This window comes from Parasteatoda tepidariorum, chromosome 10 (genome assembly GCF_982258835.1).
Source record: "Parasteatoda tepidariorum strain Cologne lab strain chromosome 10, Ptep-v5.0, whole genome shotgun sequence".
NCBI classification, from domain to species: domain Eukaryota; kingdom Metazoa; phylum Arthropoda; class Arachnida; order Araneae; family Theridiidae; genus Parasteatoda; species Parasteatoda tepidariorum.
In genome coordinates this window covers 18,548,394-18,567,672 of record NC_141764.1, presented here as the reverse complement: position 1 = coordinate 18,567,672, position 19,279 = coordinate 18,548,394, and the positions used below count along the sequence as shown (strand labels likewise).

The 19,279-nt window shown below is 33.4% G+C and overlaps 1 protein-coding gene across 2 annotated transcripts in view; it reads right to left on the bottom strand.

The window, feature by feature from the left end:
- LOC147802195 (uncharacterized) overlaps positions 1-17,902 on the bottom strand; it is a 52,369-nt gene extending 34,467 nt beyond the window's left edge. Inside the window, exons 1-2 of one of the 2 annotated variants that reach the window (XM_087153651.1) lie at positions 16,786-17,895; positions 14,375-14,860 (exon numbers count right to left, since the gene is read on the bottom strand). In XM_087153651.1, coding sequence (XP_087009777.1) covers positions 14,446-14,860; positions 16,786-17,558 — 1,188 coding nt within the window. In that variant the 5' untranslated portion in view covers positions 17,559-17,895 and the 3' untranslated portion in view covers positions 14,375-14,445. Of the gene's footprint in view, positions 1-14,374; positions 14,861-16,785 lie in introns of those variants that run through there. The other variant, XM_087153653.1, reaches the window with a different exon arrangement.
- Between the last annotated feature and the right edge of the window lie 1,377 nt (positions 17,903-19,279).

The following is a 19,279-nucleotide window of genomic DNA, read 5'->3' as shown; positions in this document are numbered from 1 at the left end:
GTTAAAATAAAGCATTAATGTGGTCATTATTTCAGCTTTTAAAGTGTGTGCATTTAGAATACATCGTAAAATTTGTTTCTTTTTTCAAATGTTGAATCGCCTCTTAATAAAATCAGCCGCTTAATAAAATCAAAAGAGCATAAAACGAAGGTGATTTTAATAAACGGCGGGCACTGGTTTATTTTCAAATCACCAAATATAAGAATGGTCCCGAATTGTTAATTATTACCACAATGACTGCGAATTTCGATATTTGTAAATACCAGCAAGCATCGAAGCTTATATATGCATATATTCAATAAAAAGTTTTAAAATATATTGCTGAACTCTCACCAATTCAGCGATATTTTACTGGATAAGAAAAAGATTATAAGATTAGGTGCCAATATCAGTTTATAACATTAAATTTAGAAGCAATATCGTAGGATATGTCATTTTTGAATTTCCAAAGTAAGACACTCAAAATGAAGTTTGCAATGATTTATAATTCAAATAAAGATAATAGGTTTGCTATATTTTAGTCTGCATTTTCTTTAAACTTAAGACACCTGGAAAGAAAGTCGGATGCAAATGAATGACGACCTTCAAGTTCATTCTTACAAGATTAAACAATATTATTCAACTAAATTTGAAACCTATTACATTGTGGTTCTATTTTATTTTATTTTATTCTATTCTATTCTATTCTATTCTATTTACATTATTCTATACTTATTCTATTCTATTTTATTTTATTTAAATTTATAAGTTGATTTTCTTAACTAAATTTATAAGTCTCCATACCTCTTACATCATAGTTTTGTGGGGTATAATAGATGGTAAAAGCCTGTGCCATGTCATTTTCTTTTTAGAGTCAACGTCAAAAGATCTGGCGTCAAAAAGTATGACTATTTGAAGGAAGATGGTGTGGTTGAGAGAAGGAAGGGAAAGCCCTTCAATCACAAATCTTTTTTTAAAGATGTTGTGTTGGACAACTATGATGTGATTAAACCATTCGTGGGGAGAATCGGCTCAGAATACCTGGATCTCAGTTTGGCTCAGGTAATTTAGAATTGTTTATACGCATCATTTATGCCTTTTTTATTCAAACTTTAATTTTATTACTGAATTCTATTTTTTTAAAATTAAACTAAACAATGACTATGAAATATTTTTTTCTTTTGCTATATATGCATAACATATACAATATATAACTTATATACATGCATGTTACCAACCATTCATAAGCCAGCTGGAATTTTAGGCAAAATTTTCAGTGTCGCCATTCAAGTAGATTAAAATATCATGGTATATTTCTAATAATATTTGGTATAGCTCGTTCACCAGGAGTTGGCACTTGGCCCCGCCTACATCACGTGGTATGCGACGATTCTATTTCGCTATTTTTGGGAGAAGGTTGTGAGCAATCCTGAACAATGTTGCTATTTGGCGATCGTTTGGCAAAAATCTTTATTTCGCAAACTTCATGTGCATTTTTTAACAATAAATATTTCATAAATTTGATGGTATTTTGCCCCATTTTTTATGATATTTCTTTCTTTTGAGTGAATAGTTTGTCCTTTATGAGACATTTTGCTGGGAGAGCAGCATTTTTTTAAATTTAAACTATATTTAATTAGCCAGAGTAACAAAAGGTATAATAGCAGATGATAAAGCGAAGTATGTGACTGAAAAAGAATTCACTATTTGTGTTTGGCGCAAATTAAGGGTTGTCTCAATTTCAAGCACGGAGATGTTTCTTTCCTTACTCCCGCGCTGAAATGAACTCTGTGTCCGAGGAGGTGGAGCCAAGTGTCAACTCCTGGTGAACGGACTATATATATCATGGTAAAATATAAATTATAGAAAGTAATAATGAAATTACTAGGAAAGAGTATTTGTATTTCACCGTGCTAAAAATTATTAATTAAATTCAACAAAGATAATCAGTTTCAGCAAAAGTAAATTTTTTTAAAGAAATTCATCTATCTATTTATTATGTAAAACAGACTTAACAGATGTAAATTGATTTTAAGAAGTCGAAAAAAATTTTTTCATTGTAAATATGGATAACTGGAAATTTTGCCTTCTTAATTTTCAATAATTTAAGCAAATTTAACCTGTTTGTTACAAATTGCCATAATAAAAAAAAGTCATGTCCTTTTAAATTAGCTTTAATTCAACATACCTATAATCTTTATCAGTTCCCTCAACAAAAAAAAAATCTACCCCACTAAAAGGAGAAAATCCTAGCACCTTCAAAACCAAATTATTTGTTGTTACCACTTAGAAGTGGCTTGGTTTCCTGTTTTCACCGGAAATACATAAACTCATTCGAGTTTCTTTTTTATGTAAATGCTTATTTTGTATATAAAAGTTCCTTTTTCCTAATTTACACCTTTAATTGTCTTGTTCTATTTGAGATGTTTATATGTCGTAACTACTCATTATGTATTGTAACACATACTGTATTCCCTGTAACTTTGCTGGGGTCTTAAATACAATTGTAATTTGGCTTAATACTATTGCAATTTGGCTTAAGGGTAGGCCGTCGGCTGTAAGCACTACTATAAGGCTGCCCTCCCGGCTGTTGCCATATGACTCGTACTTTTTGTATTTTATACACTTTATGTATTTTATGTTCTTTTCTGTTTTGCTTGGTTTTTAATAAACATTTACCCGTATGCCCTGAATTTGGGCTGGTCGAGGAAAATATTTTCATATAAAAGTTCCTTGGATTTCTCTTGTCCAATCAGAAGTTTTGTTACGCTTCTTGCAGTACTGAACCTCAAATAGGGAATTGCTCAGCTGAAGACGGATGGAGAATAAAAACCTAGAGTTAACCTGCATTAAACTTTTATCAGAGGATTTCTCATCCTCCGAGTTTAATATCTGTGTGGCGTTCCACACAGGTAACAAAACAAACGATAGTTTCTGATATGAAAAACATAGAATGTTCTTTTACTTTACTCAGTGTAAAGTAGCAGCCACCATGTCTGTAGTTCAATGCAACTAAAATTTCTGTTTAAAACAAGATATTATACACATAAAAATAAGTAAAATTACTTTTATGATGAAATAATATAAAATATGGGATGTATGCAATGCATTTTTATTACGAATATAGTCTTTAAAGTAATATTAATGTGCTCTTTTCCATACTGTAAATAGACCAAAAGATGAAGAGAACCTTTCGAAAGCTTCAAAATATTTTTTTTTGCTTCTTTATGTTTTTTTTTGCACTTTAAGGAATAATTTAATTTAATTTAATTTTTAATTTAATGTAGATCTACTACTATCCAAATTTAAATGTTTGTTACTTTTGGAGAATACGAAAATGTGATATGCTATTACATTTTGTTTTGTTTTTAATCTTTTGCTCTAAAACTTTTTCATTTAAGTCATTTCATTATATTCTTAATATACGATGTTGTTGATTGATGCTTAAAAAATTTATTTTTTTATTTACTTTCCCACAGCCAGAAAATCTTGATGCCGCATTCTCCTGTGATCCTAATGAAACTGGCAATTCTGAGATCAAAAATGATCCAAACAATTGTCAGGATTAAATTGTTCATACTTTGAACATTAATACTTTCTGGAGATTTTCCAACAGAAATGTGAAGGATTTGACGTATAATTTGATGAGCCCTAGATGGATGAACTCTTTCATCGAAACTGAAATCTTACCTGACTAGTTCATTCAAACTCGAAACCTTTCAGCGACTTTGACTATCGTGAGATATGAGCCATTGAAATTGTGAAAACGTTTTTGAAACTTCTCCAGAAATTTACGTAAAAGCTTGAATGACTCATTAACAATGTATGATATGAGCCTCTAAAAAGGATGGACTCATTGTTTTCGAAGCTGAAAACTTTTTCGTTGAAACCCAAATACTTTGAATGACTCACAAATATTGTGTGACATGAGCCCCTAAAAAGGATGGACTCACTGTTTTCGAAACAGAAAACTCTCCCGACTATGTCATAAAAACTCAAATACTTTGAATGACTCACAAATATTGTGTGACATGAGCCCCTAAAAAGGATGGACTCACTGTTTTCGAAACAGAAAACTCTCCCGACTATGTCATAAAAACTCAAATACTTTGAATGACTCACAAATATTGTGTCCCATGAGCCCCTAAAAAGGATGGACTCACTGTTTTCGAAACAGATAACTCTCCCGACTTTGTCATAAAAACCCAAATACTTTGAATGACTCATAAATATTGTGTGACATGAGCCCCTAAAAAGGATGGACTCACTGTTTTCGAAACAGAAAACTCTCCCGACTATGTCATAAAAACCCAAATACTTTGAATGACTCACAAATATTGTGTGACATGAGACCCTAAAAAGGATGGACTCACTGTTTTCGAAACAGAAAACTCTCCCGACTATGTCATAAAAACCCAAATACTTTGAATGACTCACAAATATTGTGTGACATGAGCCCCTAAAAAGGATGGACTCACTGTTTTCGAAACAGAAAACTCTCCCTACTATGTCATAAAAACCCAAATACTTTGAATGACTCACAAATATTGTGTGACATGAGCCCCTAAAAAGGATGGACTCACTGTTTTCGAAATAGAAAACTCTCCCGACTATGTCATAAAAACCCAAATACTTTGAATGACTCACAAATATTGTGTGACATGAGCCCCTAAAAAGGATGGACTCACTGTTTTCGAAACAGAAAACTCTCCCGACTATGTCATAAAAACCCAAATACTTTGAATGACTCACAAATATTGTGTGACATGAGCCCCTAAAAAGGATGGACTCACTGTTTTCGAAACAAAAAAATCTCCCGACTATGTCATAAAACCCAAATTTTTTGAATGACTCACGAATATAATGTTTTACGAACCTCTAAAAGGATGGACTCTGTTTGTGAAACTGAAGTTCTCAATATTTTTCATAGAATGTATGTATAGAATGAATATATCTCTTCTTTATTTGCATATTTGATAAGCTATAACTGATTTGTAAATAATCATAAAAATTTTTAAAAAAATAATAATAAAAAAAAACAAAAAAAAACAGTGTTTCATTATTGATCTGCTTTATGTAATGCTACTTGTAACCTTAAATCATTATGTTTTACTTAGAAATACCTTTCAAGGTACAAAAAATTCACTTCAATATTTAATACTTGTTTTATATGCACGTTTAGAATGTTTATTTCTTCTTAGCAACTGAACTAGGGGAAGAAATGCGTTACACGGGTTTATGCCAGATTTATTGTATTTCATGTAAATTGTATTGAGTTCATGATATGAGTTGAAAATATTGTTTATTTTAATTACGTACAGTTTTAGACTAGTGTGCTTAATTTAGACTTATAAACCATTGTCAAATAGAAGGGCAGATAGCACAATAAGAAGGACAGCACGAAGATACATCAAGGGGAACAGCGGAATTCGAGCCTGCTACCTCCAAGCTTTGCACAGCGTTTGGCGGGCGATACTGCTCGGCCAGGGAGGTCCCTATGTTGAATAGAATCTGTGTTTTTCGCTTTCAAAGCTTGCAGGTAGCGGGTTCGAATTCCACTATTACCTAGGATGTATCCTCCTGCTCTTCTTCTCTGTATTGTGCTATCTGTCCTTCTATTTGACAAAGGTTTATGAGCCTTAATTGAGCACACAACCATCTTCTTCTTCTTCTTTCAAATCCCCATTTCTAGCCTAGCTAGACAAGGTCCATGAGATTGTTCACCTTCAAAAAGTCTAAAACAAGTAAGGGTCTTTCAATTAGGTCTTGTTTTAAAAGACCGAGGCAGTCCAGTAGATGTTCAGGGGATGCCTGGGCCGATACTACACACAACCATAAAAATGTTGTATTAATAAATTTATGTTGTATTAATAAATTTTAAAAAAATTCGTTTTTATCCTCTTATATATCATACAAAAAAGAACGTGGTACGAGGGTTGCTATTTCTATTTCTGGCCTAATAAAGAAAAAACAATCATGTAGGATCAAAATTGGTTTTATTGTTTTTCAAAATATTCTCCATGATGATCAATACACTTTTGCATGCGTTTGAACCAATTTTCAAAACACTTTTTCCAGTCCGATTGAGGTAACTCCAAAACATGCGTTTTGAATGCATCAACCGCTTCTTCGGGGGTCGAAAATCGTTGTCCACGTAATTTATTTTTGATGTGTGGGAATAAGGAGAAGTCATTGGGTGCCAAATCAGGGCTGTACGGCGGATGACTCATCAGTTCGATCTTTCGCTGCGTCAGAAATGCCTTTGTTTGAGCCGATGTGTGAGAGCTCGCATTGTCATGATGAAGAATGATTCGCCTGTTCTTCTGCTTTTTTCGAATTTCTCCGATGACTTCTGGAAAACAAATGGTCGTGTACCATTCAGAATTGACCGTCCTGCGTTACTCTAACGCCACTAATGCCACATGACCGTTAATGCCGAAGAAACAGGCAATCATTTGTTTCGATGTACTTCTTCCTCGAACAACTTTTGTTGGTTTTGCCTCGTCTTGAAAGACCCATACAGTTGATTGCTGTTTTGTTTCCGGCTCATATGCATAGATCCATGATTTGTCACCTGTGTAGATGTTATACACAGCCTTTGATGTACCTTGAACGTATTTTTCCAACATTTCCTTGCACCAATCGACACGAGCCTTTTTTTGAGCGTTTGTCAGATTATGCGGGATCCAACGTGAAAAAAAAAATTTTACGCTCAAATGTTCATGCACTATTTTATTGATGCTAGTCATACTAATGTCCAAAGACGCCTCTATCTCACGGTACGTCACATGACAATCTTGCTTTATCAGTTTAAGCACAGCATCAATCTATTCTGGCATACCAACGGATTTTGGACGACCTGCACGGGATTCGTCCTGGATCGAACATCGACCACGATTAAATTCGTTGTACCAATTTTTTACAGTGCTGTAGGATGGCGCTTTATCCCTGAATAAAGAATTAAGTTCATCGAAGCACTCTTGTCTTGACAATCCACGTCGAAAGTTATGAAAAATAATGGTACGAAAATGTTCACGATTCAATTCCATTTTTTGAAAGAGAAGAACTTTTCAATTTACTGTCAACAACACAAATGAAGCTATAATGGAAAATCGTCTGCTGAATTTATGTTTAAAAATATCAAACTTTCGATTAAAATCGTCTGCGGTCGCCTAGCAACACTTACTGTTGCCAAGGCCAGAAATAGATATAGCAACCCTCGTAGTAATTCATTTAAGCCGCCCTCTGAACAATGTCCTATTGACTGTGGTCTAGGAATCATATCTGTAGATGCTCATCCGCCAAGCGCTTTAAAACGTGGAGGTAGCAGTTCCGAATTTCACTGAATATATAACTATGTTGTTCTTTTCAAATTGGTTTCTGTCCCGCAGTGGACTGATCGTTAAGACACGGTTCCCAGCAGATCACCGAAGTCAAGCATCGCTGGCTACGGTCAGTGTGCGGGTGGGTGACCACTTGGATCAGTCTGCGTAGGGACCGAGGGTGTGCGGTATTGGTCCTCGTTAAACTGTGCTACCATAAAGTGCTCGACTTCGCGCGCAGTTCGTCGGGCTACTGAAGCGGGGGTGCCATCCCTTCCGCAGAGGATCAAAATTGTGATGGCATGTCTTCGAATCATCCTCCGGGATGTTTCCCAGACCGTCGCCAATTGCCCATTGTGCAGCTCTAGTGCGACGTAAAGTAACAACAACAACATCAAATTGGTTTTTTCTTTTCTTGCTTACTAGGTAGATTGGTACTTTATTTATGTCGCATTAGAGCTGTACAATGGGCTATTAGTAATGGTCTGGGAAACATCCCTAAGGATGATCCGAAGACATACCATCAAAATTTTGATCCGCTGCTTAGGTAGCCCGACGACCTGCACGCGATGTCTAGCACTTAACGGCAGAACAGTTCAATAAGGACCGATCTCGTATACCCTAGGTCCCTAAGCAGGCTGATCAAAGTGATCACACACCCGCTTACTGGCTGCAGACAGTGATGCTTTACTTCTTTGTTTTACTGGAAACCATATTTTTACAATCAGTCCTCTGCGGGACTTTTGCAGGAAGCAAAGTTTTTCATTGACGCATGCGCTCTATGATTTAGTGAAATGCGCAGCCGAAGTGCGCATGCGCAATTGCTTGAAATCTTACGTACGGGCACTTACGTGAATTTGCAATCTCCCTAATAGCCAACCAATATTATCTGTATAAATATTTTCTGCCTTTATACTCTTGACTGTTAGAAGTTTAAAAATATAATCTGTAACTTAAATTTTATTAATGCTTGGTTGTAATTTCATGAGTTTTCGCATATCCCGTTCGAACGATTCAAAATAGAAGGGTTTAAGCAAACTTCCTCTCTACTCTGAACAATACTTTCATTTTTATGCATATGCTTCTGTGAATGGCCGAGATTGGGGGTTGTTTACATCTACCAGTGAATGTTGACAATCACGGAGTCGCTTTGGTAAATGTCTGAAATATATACTAGGTCTAGTTAAGTGTTACTGCCCTATATACCTTACACTGATGTTTTTTTAAGGTTCATTGCCAGTTCCCGGTACTCCAAACACTTATGTTTCTCCTAATCTACCCTCAGCAGGTATTAAAATATAGAATGAATATAATAATATCAACAAATAAATTAAAATCAAATCGGATATAACAAATATTTCGGACATTCACCAAAGAGACTATGTAATTATTGACATTCACCGGTGAAAGTCGACTTTCTCTTGATTTCGGTTGTTTTTATTTTTTATATCCGTCGTTGAACAGCCGACCCAATTTTGAGGTTACGACTGCTAATGTTCAACTCCGTAGCCTTGTAATATTGAACCGATCCAGAGGACAACGAAACACCTGGATGAGTACCCCCAGAGCTATTGATTTGATATGGGAACATGGAGGACTTTGAAGAATGATCGACTTTTTTTATTATAATTATTTTTTTAATTTTAATTGTATTTTTTGGACTATCGTCGAATGATATATCGTGCGTGGACATTTAGAATTTTTTTTTAAAAAAACAGCTCCGCTCTAATAATCACGTGAAAATGCATGAATCTTATTATTTAATTTCTGCGACGAGCCGACCAGGTGGCCGAGTGGTTAGCGTGTCCGACTGCGGAACCATTGGCCGCGGGTTCGAATCCTGCTCAGGTCATGGATGTTTCTTTCTCTCTGTGTTCTATGTCTTTTCTCCCTTGTGTGAATGTCACCCGCCCTATAAACGGGTTTGTGGTTGTGTGACGTGGGCGACGCTGCTCCACCGCCGTGGCTTCACCACAGGTGCCCACTGTGTAATGAGAAGAGAGTAGCAGTTCTGGAATTTCTGTGGCCAATGGGACAAACTCCAAGTGCCCGCCATTAAAAAAAAAATTTCTGCGACGAGAACACCGTTTTCTAAAGAGAAGCTTTGGTCTTAGGTAACATTTAGTTAGGTAATAAATATGAATAACAAATAATTCAAAGTTTTCGTATTTTGATCACTATTAATATTTTTAAAAAAATTAAAAGTCGAATTTTTAAAATTGCTAAAACAAAAATTTTTGTGTTGGATATCATTTACGAATCATTGGATATCCTTCTATTTTATAACCGTTGCTGAACAGCCAACCCAATTTTGGGTTTTTTTTAGTTTATAACTAGCGGATTTGTATACTTATATGATGGAATTTGTATTTCAAATGATATTTAAAAGTCCTTTTAATTAAGCAAAAAATAAAAATCTTAAATTTCCGCAGCGACATTGTTAAAGCTCCTATAAAAAGCGAATTGTACTACACGTGGCGCAGAAGTCACAAAGTTTGAATCTTTACAGAGATTGAATAAAGCGGAAACAACTTTTACTTCTGTCTTAAAGAAAATAAATAAAATCACAAGTTGAATCAGCCACACAGCAAATATGCTCAACTGTCATCAATTTAATAATATTCACTTGTTCATTTGGTTTTTTTTTCACTCATTCTGAAAGGGAAAAAAAATTTATTAAATATTGTACATATAAGGTTAATATTTGGAAAATTGAATAATCAAACACAATTTTACTATAATGATTTAAATTTGCTATTTTTTTTCTTCATTTGTGATGTAATAAATAGGAATTTATTGGAGTTTTTTTTTTGTATCAATACTTTTTTAAGAAGGGTTATTTTTCAATAGATGGCACCACTATGATAAAATTTAAATGCAATCAAAATTATGATATTTCATGAGAAATTTTTATTTATTCTTTTAAAATGGGATTTTTGGGGTAGATTGTGGATATAAATTGTAGTAACATTTAAGGAGGTTTGGATTATCACTTTTATGGCGTATTAGTGGGTTTGTAGCTGATTTTTCTTGTGGATCTTTTTTTTTTGTTCTGACGTCCACTGGATGCGGGATGACTTTTGAGCGAGTAAACAGGTCAGTATGGATTATTCCGCCTTGCTGAGAAAAGTATAAGAGGCGAGAAGAGTGCCTGAAAAAGTAGTACGACGGGAGTGCGGATCGTGCCCGATGGAATGTTGAGTTGAAACATCACCGCTGACAGGATCTATCATAGCTGTTAGAAGTATGTTCTGAGCCGGTATCATCGAGAATGAGTTTAGATTTAGCTGGAATCTCGGAATGAGTTGATCTAGGCGGAAATGCTGAAAGGTTGATATTTGGAAAGAGTCCCTGGATACCGCGACTAAGTACGCCACCTTGATCGGATGAGCTGTTGCCTGGAAGAAAGTTGATCTGAAGCCTCATATAGTTGACTGGAAATGATAGACGGAGTGTCGCTAAATTCAAGACTGTTGACAAGAAGTGAGCGTTCCTCGGCAGAAAATCGAGTGTTTCTAAAGAGCTGAATGGTGGTCGGAAGGTCGAGGTTCTCTTAGTCCACAAGTCTAGCTGCAGGCCCGGTGGGCGTTCCAGAAGGTGATCTGCAAGTTCCTTTGTATTTATAAACTCTAATTTCTTGCCTTTTTAGTAACTTTTTAGAAGAGCATTTTATTCCGTATTTTAAATTATTTCTATCCGGTGTTAAGATACCTATTTTAAGATGAGCCTTGGATATTTAATTTTAATTATCTGTTGTAGGAATACAAGGACTTAAAGTTTAAATGTTTTTTGTAAATTTAGAATGAGCAAGTAATTTTATTTCGTAAATGCCTCACTTAGTGTGAATTAATTTAATGTTATGCATATGAAATTTAAAAGTGCTTTTTATCGAAAAGTTTTATCTTGAGTATAACCATTTGGAAATTTAAAAGTGTATAAATTGAAATTTTGAGTGCACATGAAGGCATCTGGAAATGATCGGGATTGTGTTTGTTGTTAATTTATAGTTATAATAAAATTTACTTTTTATTGTTAAAAGTTTCATGTACTTCATTATTCAAGTGTCTATTTTTGAACCTGGGTAACCGTTACCAAAATTCAATTAAAAAATCACAGCCTGCAAAGTTTGAGGGGTAACGGTACAGTGAATCATTATAAAGAAAATTTTAGTAGTATGGCATTTTTGGAGTATTTAATACAATTCAGTGCAAAAATATTATCAATGAATTTTGAGAACTTTCATTTAAGCAAAGATCCACTTCCTTCTAAAATAATTGAAAATAAGCTTATTTTGCATACAATGTAAACTTTTCTAAAACAATTCATTACATTTCTTCAGCACTTGTTTGAAAGTCACTAGAATCACCATTCAACGAAATTATTAAGATTTGGTTTTCCCAAACTTGTTCCAAAGGCCCATCTATTCGCAACATTTCGTCCTCCACTGAATTTACATGATTTACACAGTGTACCCAATTTTGAGTAGTTACGTTGCTCATGGCTTGTATGACAGTAATTTTTACATCATTTAATTTGAAAGTTTTATTTTCACTAGCAACATCACGCGCTTCTATCAATATCACTTTTCGGTCTTAATTTAGGTATCACTTTTTTTTTAACCAATTTTAAAAATGGTTACCGTCCATTTATTCTTCACTTTTCTTTCCCTATAAATACATCTGCGTTACCTGAAACAAATCCTTTTTTGCTCCCAATGTAAATAATGTTCAGCCTTCTTCCTTTTCGTTCAGCTAAACCAACAGTTAAATTCGATGATGAAGCTTCATAGCTGGTCTTAATCGTTGTGTCTTGCCATGTTTTACTGGGGAGATGGCCTTCATTAACCCAGGTCATATATTGGCACATTTTTCTTTTTGTATTCTTTAATACTTCGCAAATCATTTCTCCTCCACAAAAGTATATCATTCTTTTCTATAAGAGAAGATTGACTTTTTATTTTCTTGAAAGAAAAGTTAGTTCCATCAAAAATGCCTCCACGAGTCCTTTCTCCCAATACTTGATCTAAGAGTTCAAGAGCACCCTTGTCTTCTGGGTAGGATTCAAAATTACAAGTCAGCGTAGTATAACATTAGTAGTTGTAAGGCCAAAAATAGGGTCAGCTGTTCAATGACGGTTATAAAATAAAAATACCAATCTGAATATAACAAAGAAATCTTAAAAGATGTATTTATGAGAAATCTAAAAGATGTATGCGGACTCTGACGTCTTGGCGATGCATGATGTTCATACCAGTTGGACTTCGAATTACCCAAAATTCTATTCTCTTTTTATCAAATTATTTTCGATCAACATTATTAGCTTTGTCCTAACCTTTATTTTATTTCGATCGAAGATGCGTTCCTTAGTTGCACAGGAGCTTCGTTGCTTATAAGCAACATCTCTCGCCCTTTGTTTAAACTGTTGGCTCTTTTACGATGCAATACACATAAAAAAAATTTTCAAGTTGGAAAAAATTTTAAAAAAATTTTTCAATACACATAAAAAAAATTTTTCAATTCAAGTTGGCATCCGGTATTCTCCACTGCTGACAGTAACAACGAACTAAAATATTTTCATTGATGAAATTCCAGAAATTGTAACTTGAATTGAAGGCAAAGAACTGTCAAGTTGACATCCGGTATTCTTTATAAATATATTTTTAGAGGGAAGATTTTAAAAAAAGTATAAACTGAGAGACTTTTCACGATTTTAATTATCAGCAAATACCTCAAAAAGTCTTATGTGATTATTATTTATCTCTTTATCATTTGACTTAAAAATAATTGAAATTAAATATTTCATAATCTCAAATTGCCAACAGTCCTGTGTAGGGGGCAGAGAACTGTCCCTGAAAGAAAGGTTCTGTGTTCGAATCCCGGGCAAGGCATGGATGTTCTTTCCTTCTCTGTACTATCTGTCCTCACTGTGGGAGTGACGTTGGCCCGCCTAATATGGTGCCCCTGAAAGAGAGGCCAACAAAACCGCCCTGTATATGCCTGCATTGACGGATGCTAACACAGGTAGGCATTGGACAAAAAAAATAATATTCTCAAATTTGTTAAATATGATGAATATAGGGACCATATATTAATAATTTGCAACAGAAATTTTTTTTTAAAGGCACAATACTCATTGTGTTTCTTATTTCAGAATTATTGAATAAATTTTTTAAATATTTCATTAAAGAAATACTGAACAAAACTACAAATACTCATCTTGTAAATGTTTTTGATGAGTGTGTCATTTATAAATTTTTATTTAAATTTTAACTCATCGCAAATTTAATATTAAATTAATTTTTTATTCAATTGAATAAAATAATTATTTAATTTAAAAAATTAATATTCGAAGTCGGAACTCAATATTGAATATAGTTAATACTGTACATAATATTTTTTATGTTGGCTAGCAAAATCAAGAATTGAGTTCTTTGTCAGAAACTTTTTATTTTCAAATGATGAAATAAAATGTTTTAAAGGGTTTTTCTCAATTTTGATAATTCTATACAAACATATTAAAATGATAAACTTTCAACACGGAGAGGAAAGAAAAAAAAATTTTTTTAATGAGAAAAAAAATTTTTTTAAGTGCTAAATATATTTTAAGTGCTTAAGAAAGGTACCTATTCTTTGTTGAAAATTTGGTTGCACTCCCTGTTGAAAGTTTCACTGTTAATATTCTCGACCTAAGAATCGAATCTCATTATTATTACATTTTCTACACACCATCACATTTTTAGGTTCTTAAGTCTGATATGACTCTATTATTTTACTAATAGAATCAGATTTTACATACATTTAAGTGTACAATACTTCCCTGCTCATGTGCAAATAATCACTTCTATCTATATTTTATATTCAAGCGATGCTCTGTATTATAAAACCTTCAAATAAAGCATTCCTGTTTTGAAAATTTATTTCCTACAAAATATTATAGCTAACATATCTTCTACGAAAGGAAAATTTCATTGTTTGTACAGCAATGTATCGTGGAGTTTTAATAATTTCCGAGGAAAAATGGAGAAGGTTTATCTTTGGTGTTGAGTCAAAACAATGCACAATTAACAATTGCGATTTACTTATTAGAATGAAATTTATTCTTCGAAATTACACAGCTTTTTCAGCTCTGCACAGGTAAAAAGCTTTCAATGTTTCAAAAGAATATAATCTTTTAGAATCTTCGGAGCATCAAGCTGGTCAACACCACACGGAAGCTGAAGGCATGTCGCCAGCTGCTTACGAACGGAGCACCTTGAAAGATGGGCCAGAGATCTTGGTCCTCTGGGTGAGATGACGTTTTTCAACACATGGTTTGCATACCAATCCCATGCTGCAGTTAATCGATCAGATGCTTCGAATTCTTTGACACCCTTTTTGAACTCTTCCTGACACAGGAATGGCTCTGTTATACTATTCCACAATAACTTCAGTGCGTAAGGTCCGGTAGTTGGTTTAATGAATTTGGACTTTATTAGAAAAAACAAACGCAGAGTTTGCAGTGCGCGGAAGTTTGTGGAGTTGTATTCACAGTCAAAGTCAAAATCAGTTGACGTAGACAATCTGTAACAGGAAAAAAATATAATTAAAAATTACTAAAATATAATGGGTTGGTGCAAATATAATGATAAGCTACAGTTGTCAAAAATTGATATTTTCACATCAAACAGTCCATTAGCAAAATTTTTTAGATAAATACTTTTCAAATTTATTCAACTTCCACCTGATAACGCACAATTTGAAAGTGTGGCTTATTATTATTTCATTTTCTTGTCATCTTTTAAAGTGCAAAGAATATTATTAATAAATATAATAAATGAATATAATAAATGAATATAATAAATATAATTGATGAAAAGAATATAATTAATTACAAAATATCTTATGGTAGTTCTTTATTAATCCTGATCTGCAGTAAAGTATTTTAATTCACAACCATCGTTGATCAGCCGACCCATTTTTGAGTTTACGTCTATCAATGTTCAACTCTGTAACCATGTAACTTTGAACCCAATCCAGAAGACTAGGGAACTCCTGGATCAGTGCCCTCCCCGATGTATTGATTTGCTTTGTTAACTTGGAGGACTTTGTGACTCCTAGAGAATTTAGCATGCACCACTCACCATTTATACACTGGAATTCATCGGTCTGTTGGATTTGAACCCTTGTTCACACGAACACGTGTTCAACGCCTGACAGGCCTGCTGTATTAAATATTCCTTACTCAATTCAACTTTTATCTTAAATTTTATAAAGTAAAACAAGATAAATTTCTTCCGACTTTTTTTTTGAAAAGAAAGTGAATAAATAAATAAAAAATTTAAATTTAAATTCAGAAATACGAATTAATATTATTGCTTTCGTGTCTGATCAGGAATAAATTGTATAGTTTGTCTATGTAAAAAAACTCCCCTAGCCATTCGTCTGGAGCGGTGGCAGTAACTATGGTTACAAGGCTTAACTATTTCATGTAGGGCTGCCGGATCATTATTTAAGACAGGTTTTGATTCAGGGAGTCGAGAGGAAGGAAATCAGAGGTGAAAGAAGCTCTCCTCCTTAGAATGCGGTATTTCTTGTCTCCATAGCAGCAGACGGTCTTTGACTTTCTATAGATAATCTAAAGGTTACTCTCATTCAAAAAATAAAGGAAATAAAATAGGTAACACAATTAGTACTTCAAGATTGCTCTTATCTCGTCGAAACAAAATGGGAGTGACCATCACGATTAAATTTAAGCCACAGATTTAGATCGAGTTACACATGTTTAATAATTTAGTACTTCAACGTGAATGGAGATTAAAGACTTGCGGCCCACTGCTTTCAATAAACATTTGCACCTCTGCTTAAGGCTGCTGCTTTGTTAATAAAATTTAAATTTTCTTACTTATAATCAATTGAATTTACTTATTAGTAAATCTACTATTATTATTTTTTGTGATAATTTATTTTTTGAATAAAATTCAAAATAAATTCAATAATAAAATTATTTGTCAGTTATTTTTCCACACCCTGTAAGCAAATGGATTTTTCAGTCAAATCGAAAGATTACTTAATTCGAGTATAGTTAATAATAAAATTTATTTCACATGAATAGTAGTAATTGATAGAAATTATGCGGATAACCTGCAAAACAAGTAAAGCAGAATTTTTTTTTTTTAAAAATACGTTTCATTGTTTTTTTTTAATTTTAATTACAATATTTTAAATACTGTCATAAAAAAAACATGTGTATCTGGTAAATAACGACATTTTGTGGAAAAAAAACACTTTTGCTGATATTTGGTGATTACGTGGATAACCGTAAATTAAGCAGTTTTCCACGATTTGGGCCAATTTGTAGGGTTTTTGCATTTGATATAAAAAAATAATAAATGGTACTAAAAATTATCTATAGAATATTTCACAATTTCATACTCTCAGCAATTTGAGATGAAGAACAATAGTTTAACAGACAGAAAATAATTAAATAGAAAAATAATAATACTTACAGGAACAATGAATACTGCAACCAAAAACCACTCACTCCTGACACGTTCTCTATCTTTCCAAATTTGATTAATGGAATAAGAAATTCAGCGTGTTCATATATAAACCAATTAAATGAAGTGTAAGATCCGCTGTCTACTTTTTCCCATAACACCAATATATCTAGTTTAAGTTCGTTTGCTGCTCTAAATATATCTTCTAACACACAAACCTCATCGTCAGTCAGAAAATCAGACAGATCATCATATCGATCTGTGCTAAGCAATCTCAAAAGTTCGAGAAATACACTCTGGTGAACGCGAAATTTAGATGAAAGCCTTAAAAGTTTTTTCATTATCATATGAAAAGGACGGATATGTAAAAGATAGCGAGCCTCTTTGTAGATTTCAATCGCTTTTATATAAAACTTCAGAGCAGACGATAAATACCGACTGCATTGGTTTTCTTCGTGGAATTCAATCAGAAGGCGGCCACACCACATTAAACTTTTGTAAGGTGATCTAACACCACGAAAAAGTTTTCTCAAAATTTTAGTTGATGAAAAGTCGTCATCACATGTTGGTACCATTATGGTTTCTATTCGAAAAGAATCACTGGAAAATAATCTCAACTCACCAATATTTTCTTCAATATATCTCTCCTCATCTTTAGAAAAAACAGTATCCTCCTTTTCAAGCCCGCAACGGCAAATCATTCCATTTGGAGCATTTTTTTTCAGATGGAACGCTTTGAAAACAAGCGAGAAATCGCGATAACCCACGCTTGTTGCAGCCATTATATAAATAAATTTCCGAAGGAAAATAAATTTCAAACGCGCTTCGAAATTTCAATTTGGAACTACTTCTACAATTGCTACAAATTGTTACTTCTTGAAAGAAACCACCAGGTGACTGGATACCCGTATTTCAAGTTTTAGGAAAGTCGTTTATTATTATTTGAACCACATGAATGGAAATATGTGTAAATAGTGTGACATGGTCAGTGTGTTCGATTCTTGGAAGGAATCTATTGCTTTCAAGATATGAAATGAATGGTCAGTACTACCCTCCCCCTCTCAATTAACTAGTAAATCACTATAAGATAAGTGCTTGAAAGAAACACCTGCCTGAATACTCTGTTTGAAAGAATACTAGAATAGCGGTTACCATTTTTTTTCTTTCCTATTTTAAATATGAAAACTCTGACAATCGAGCTTTCTTGGTTGAACCCCATTGTTTAAATGAAACTCTATTAGCAGCCTTTAATATACTAACCAAGAAAAAAATAATAATTTTGTGTTTAGTGCGAAGAAGGAAATGTTTTAAATTATAAATTTATTCTTGGGTGTATGCTCATGTTGAAAATGAATAAAATATGCTGAATTATGGATTTTAAAAAGGAACTGTAAGGATTGAGAATAGTTATCAGAAAAATATAACTTTTTTTCTTGAATTTAGTCATTTTATTTTGAATTCAAGAAAAGAAAAGAGTTTAAATGTTTTTATTGATTAGCTTATGGATTGAACCTAATGATTAGTGATTAGTTTATTGATTTTTTTATTAATGACCCTTCTCATAATTTATTCCGTGTTTTTTTATCATTTAAGTTTATATAGACAACTGAAATATTAAATAAATTATGAATTATTTGCTTGGTTACATTTTATAACCTTCATTGAACATCCGATCCATTTTTTTGGGTTTACGACTAGTACTTATCTTCTACTCCGTTGGCTTGTAATTTTGAACCCAATACAAAAGACAAGGGTACTTCTAGATTAAGTACAGGGAGAAACTGCCTTCGTGGAGGACTTTGTGATGGAACTAAACCGCATTTACGCTACATAGAGAGGAAAATCACGAAAACATCCTACGGTTAGCCCGACGCAAGAGAACTGACTCTAACCCATGATCCGTCTACCACTGAGGATATTTTATATCAGTGCTGTGGCGTGGTCGTGCAAGCCGGAGGAGAAATTCGTCTCAAGCAGCCATTGCTGGGATTCGAACCTGGCTCACCTCATTGATATCAAACGCTCTCTCCCCTGAGCCATTATAGCTCATTGAATGGATATAAATATAATTACTGGTAAAAAAAAAAAATCCTAACTTTTGAAGCCTTAGTAATTTTTCCGCGTTACTCTATGGTCTAACTTTTGGAAACCGCTTTACTATGACTAGTGATAAGTATGACAGAAAAAATAAGTCCTGAAATAAAGCACCTCATTAGCTAATATAAAATTGTGACGATCTGTTCAGGTCATTGAACCTGAATTTAATGTATTTAAATAATTATTCGAACATATTTAGATATTTTTTAAGAAATAAATAATATATAAGGATTAAATAAAAATTTGCAGAAAAGAACTTTACTCTCTTCATTCTATCTATCAAATGCACTGCCACTCTTCAGCAGTTCTAAATTTCAATAATTCCACTTTTTGTGTTGTGATATAATATACAAATAATCCTTTCTTAACTATTTTTTTTAGAAAGGAAATTGTACTTAACTGAAAT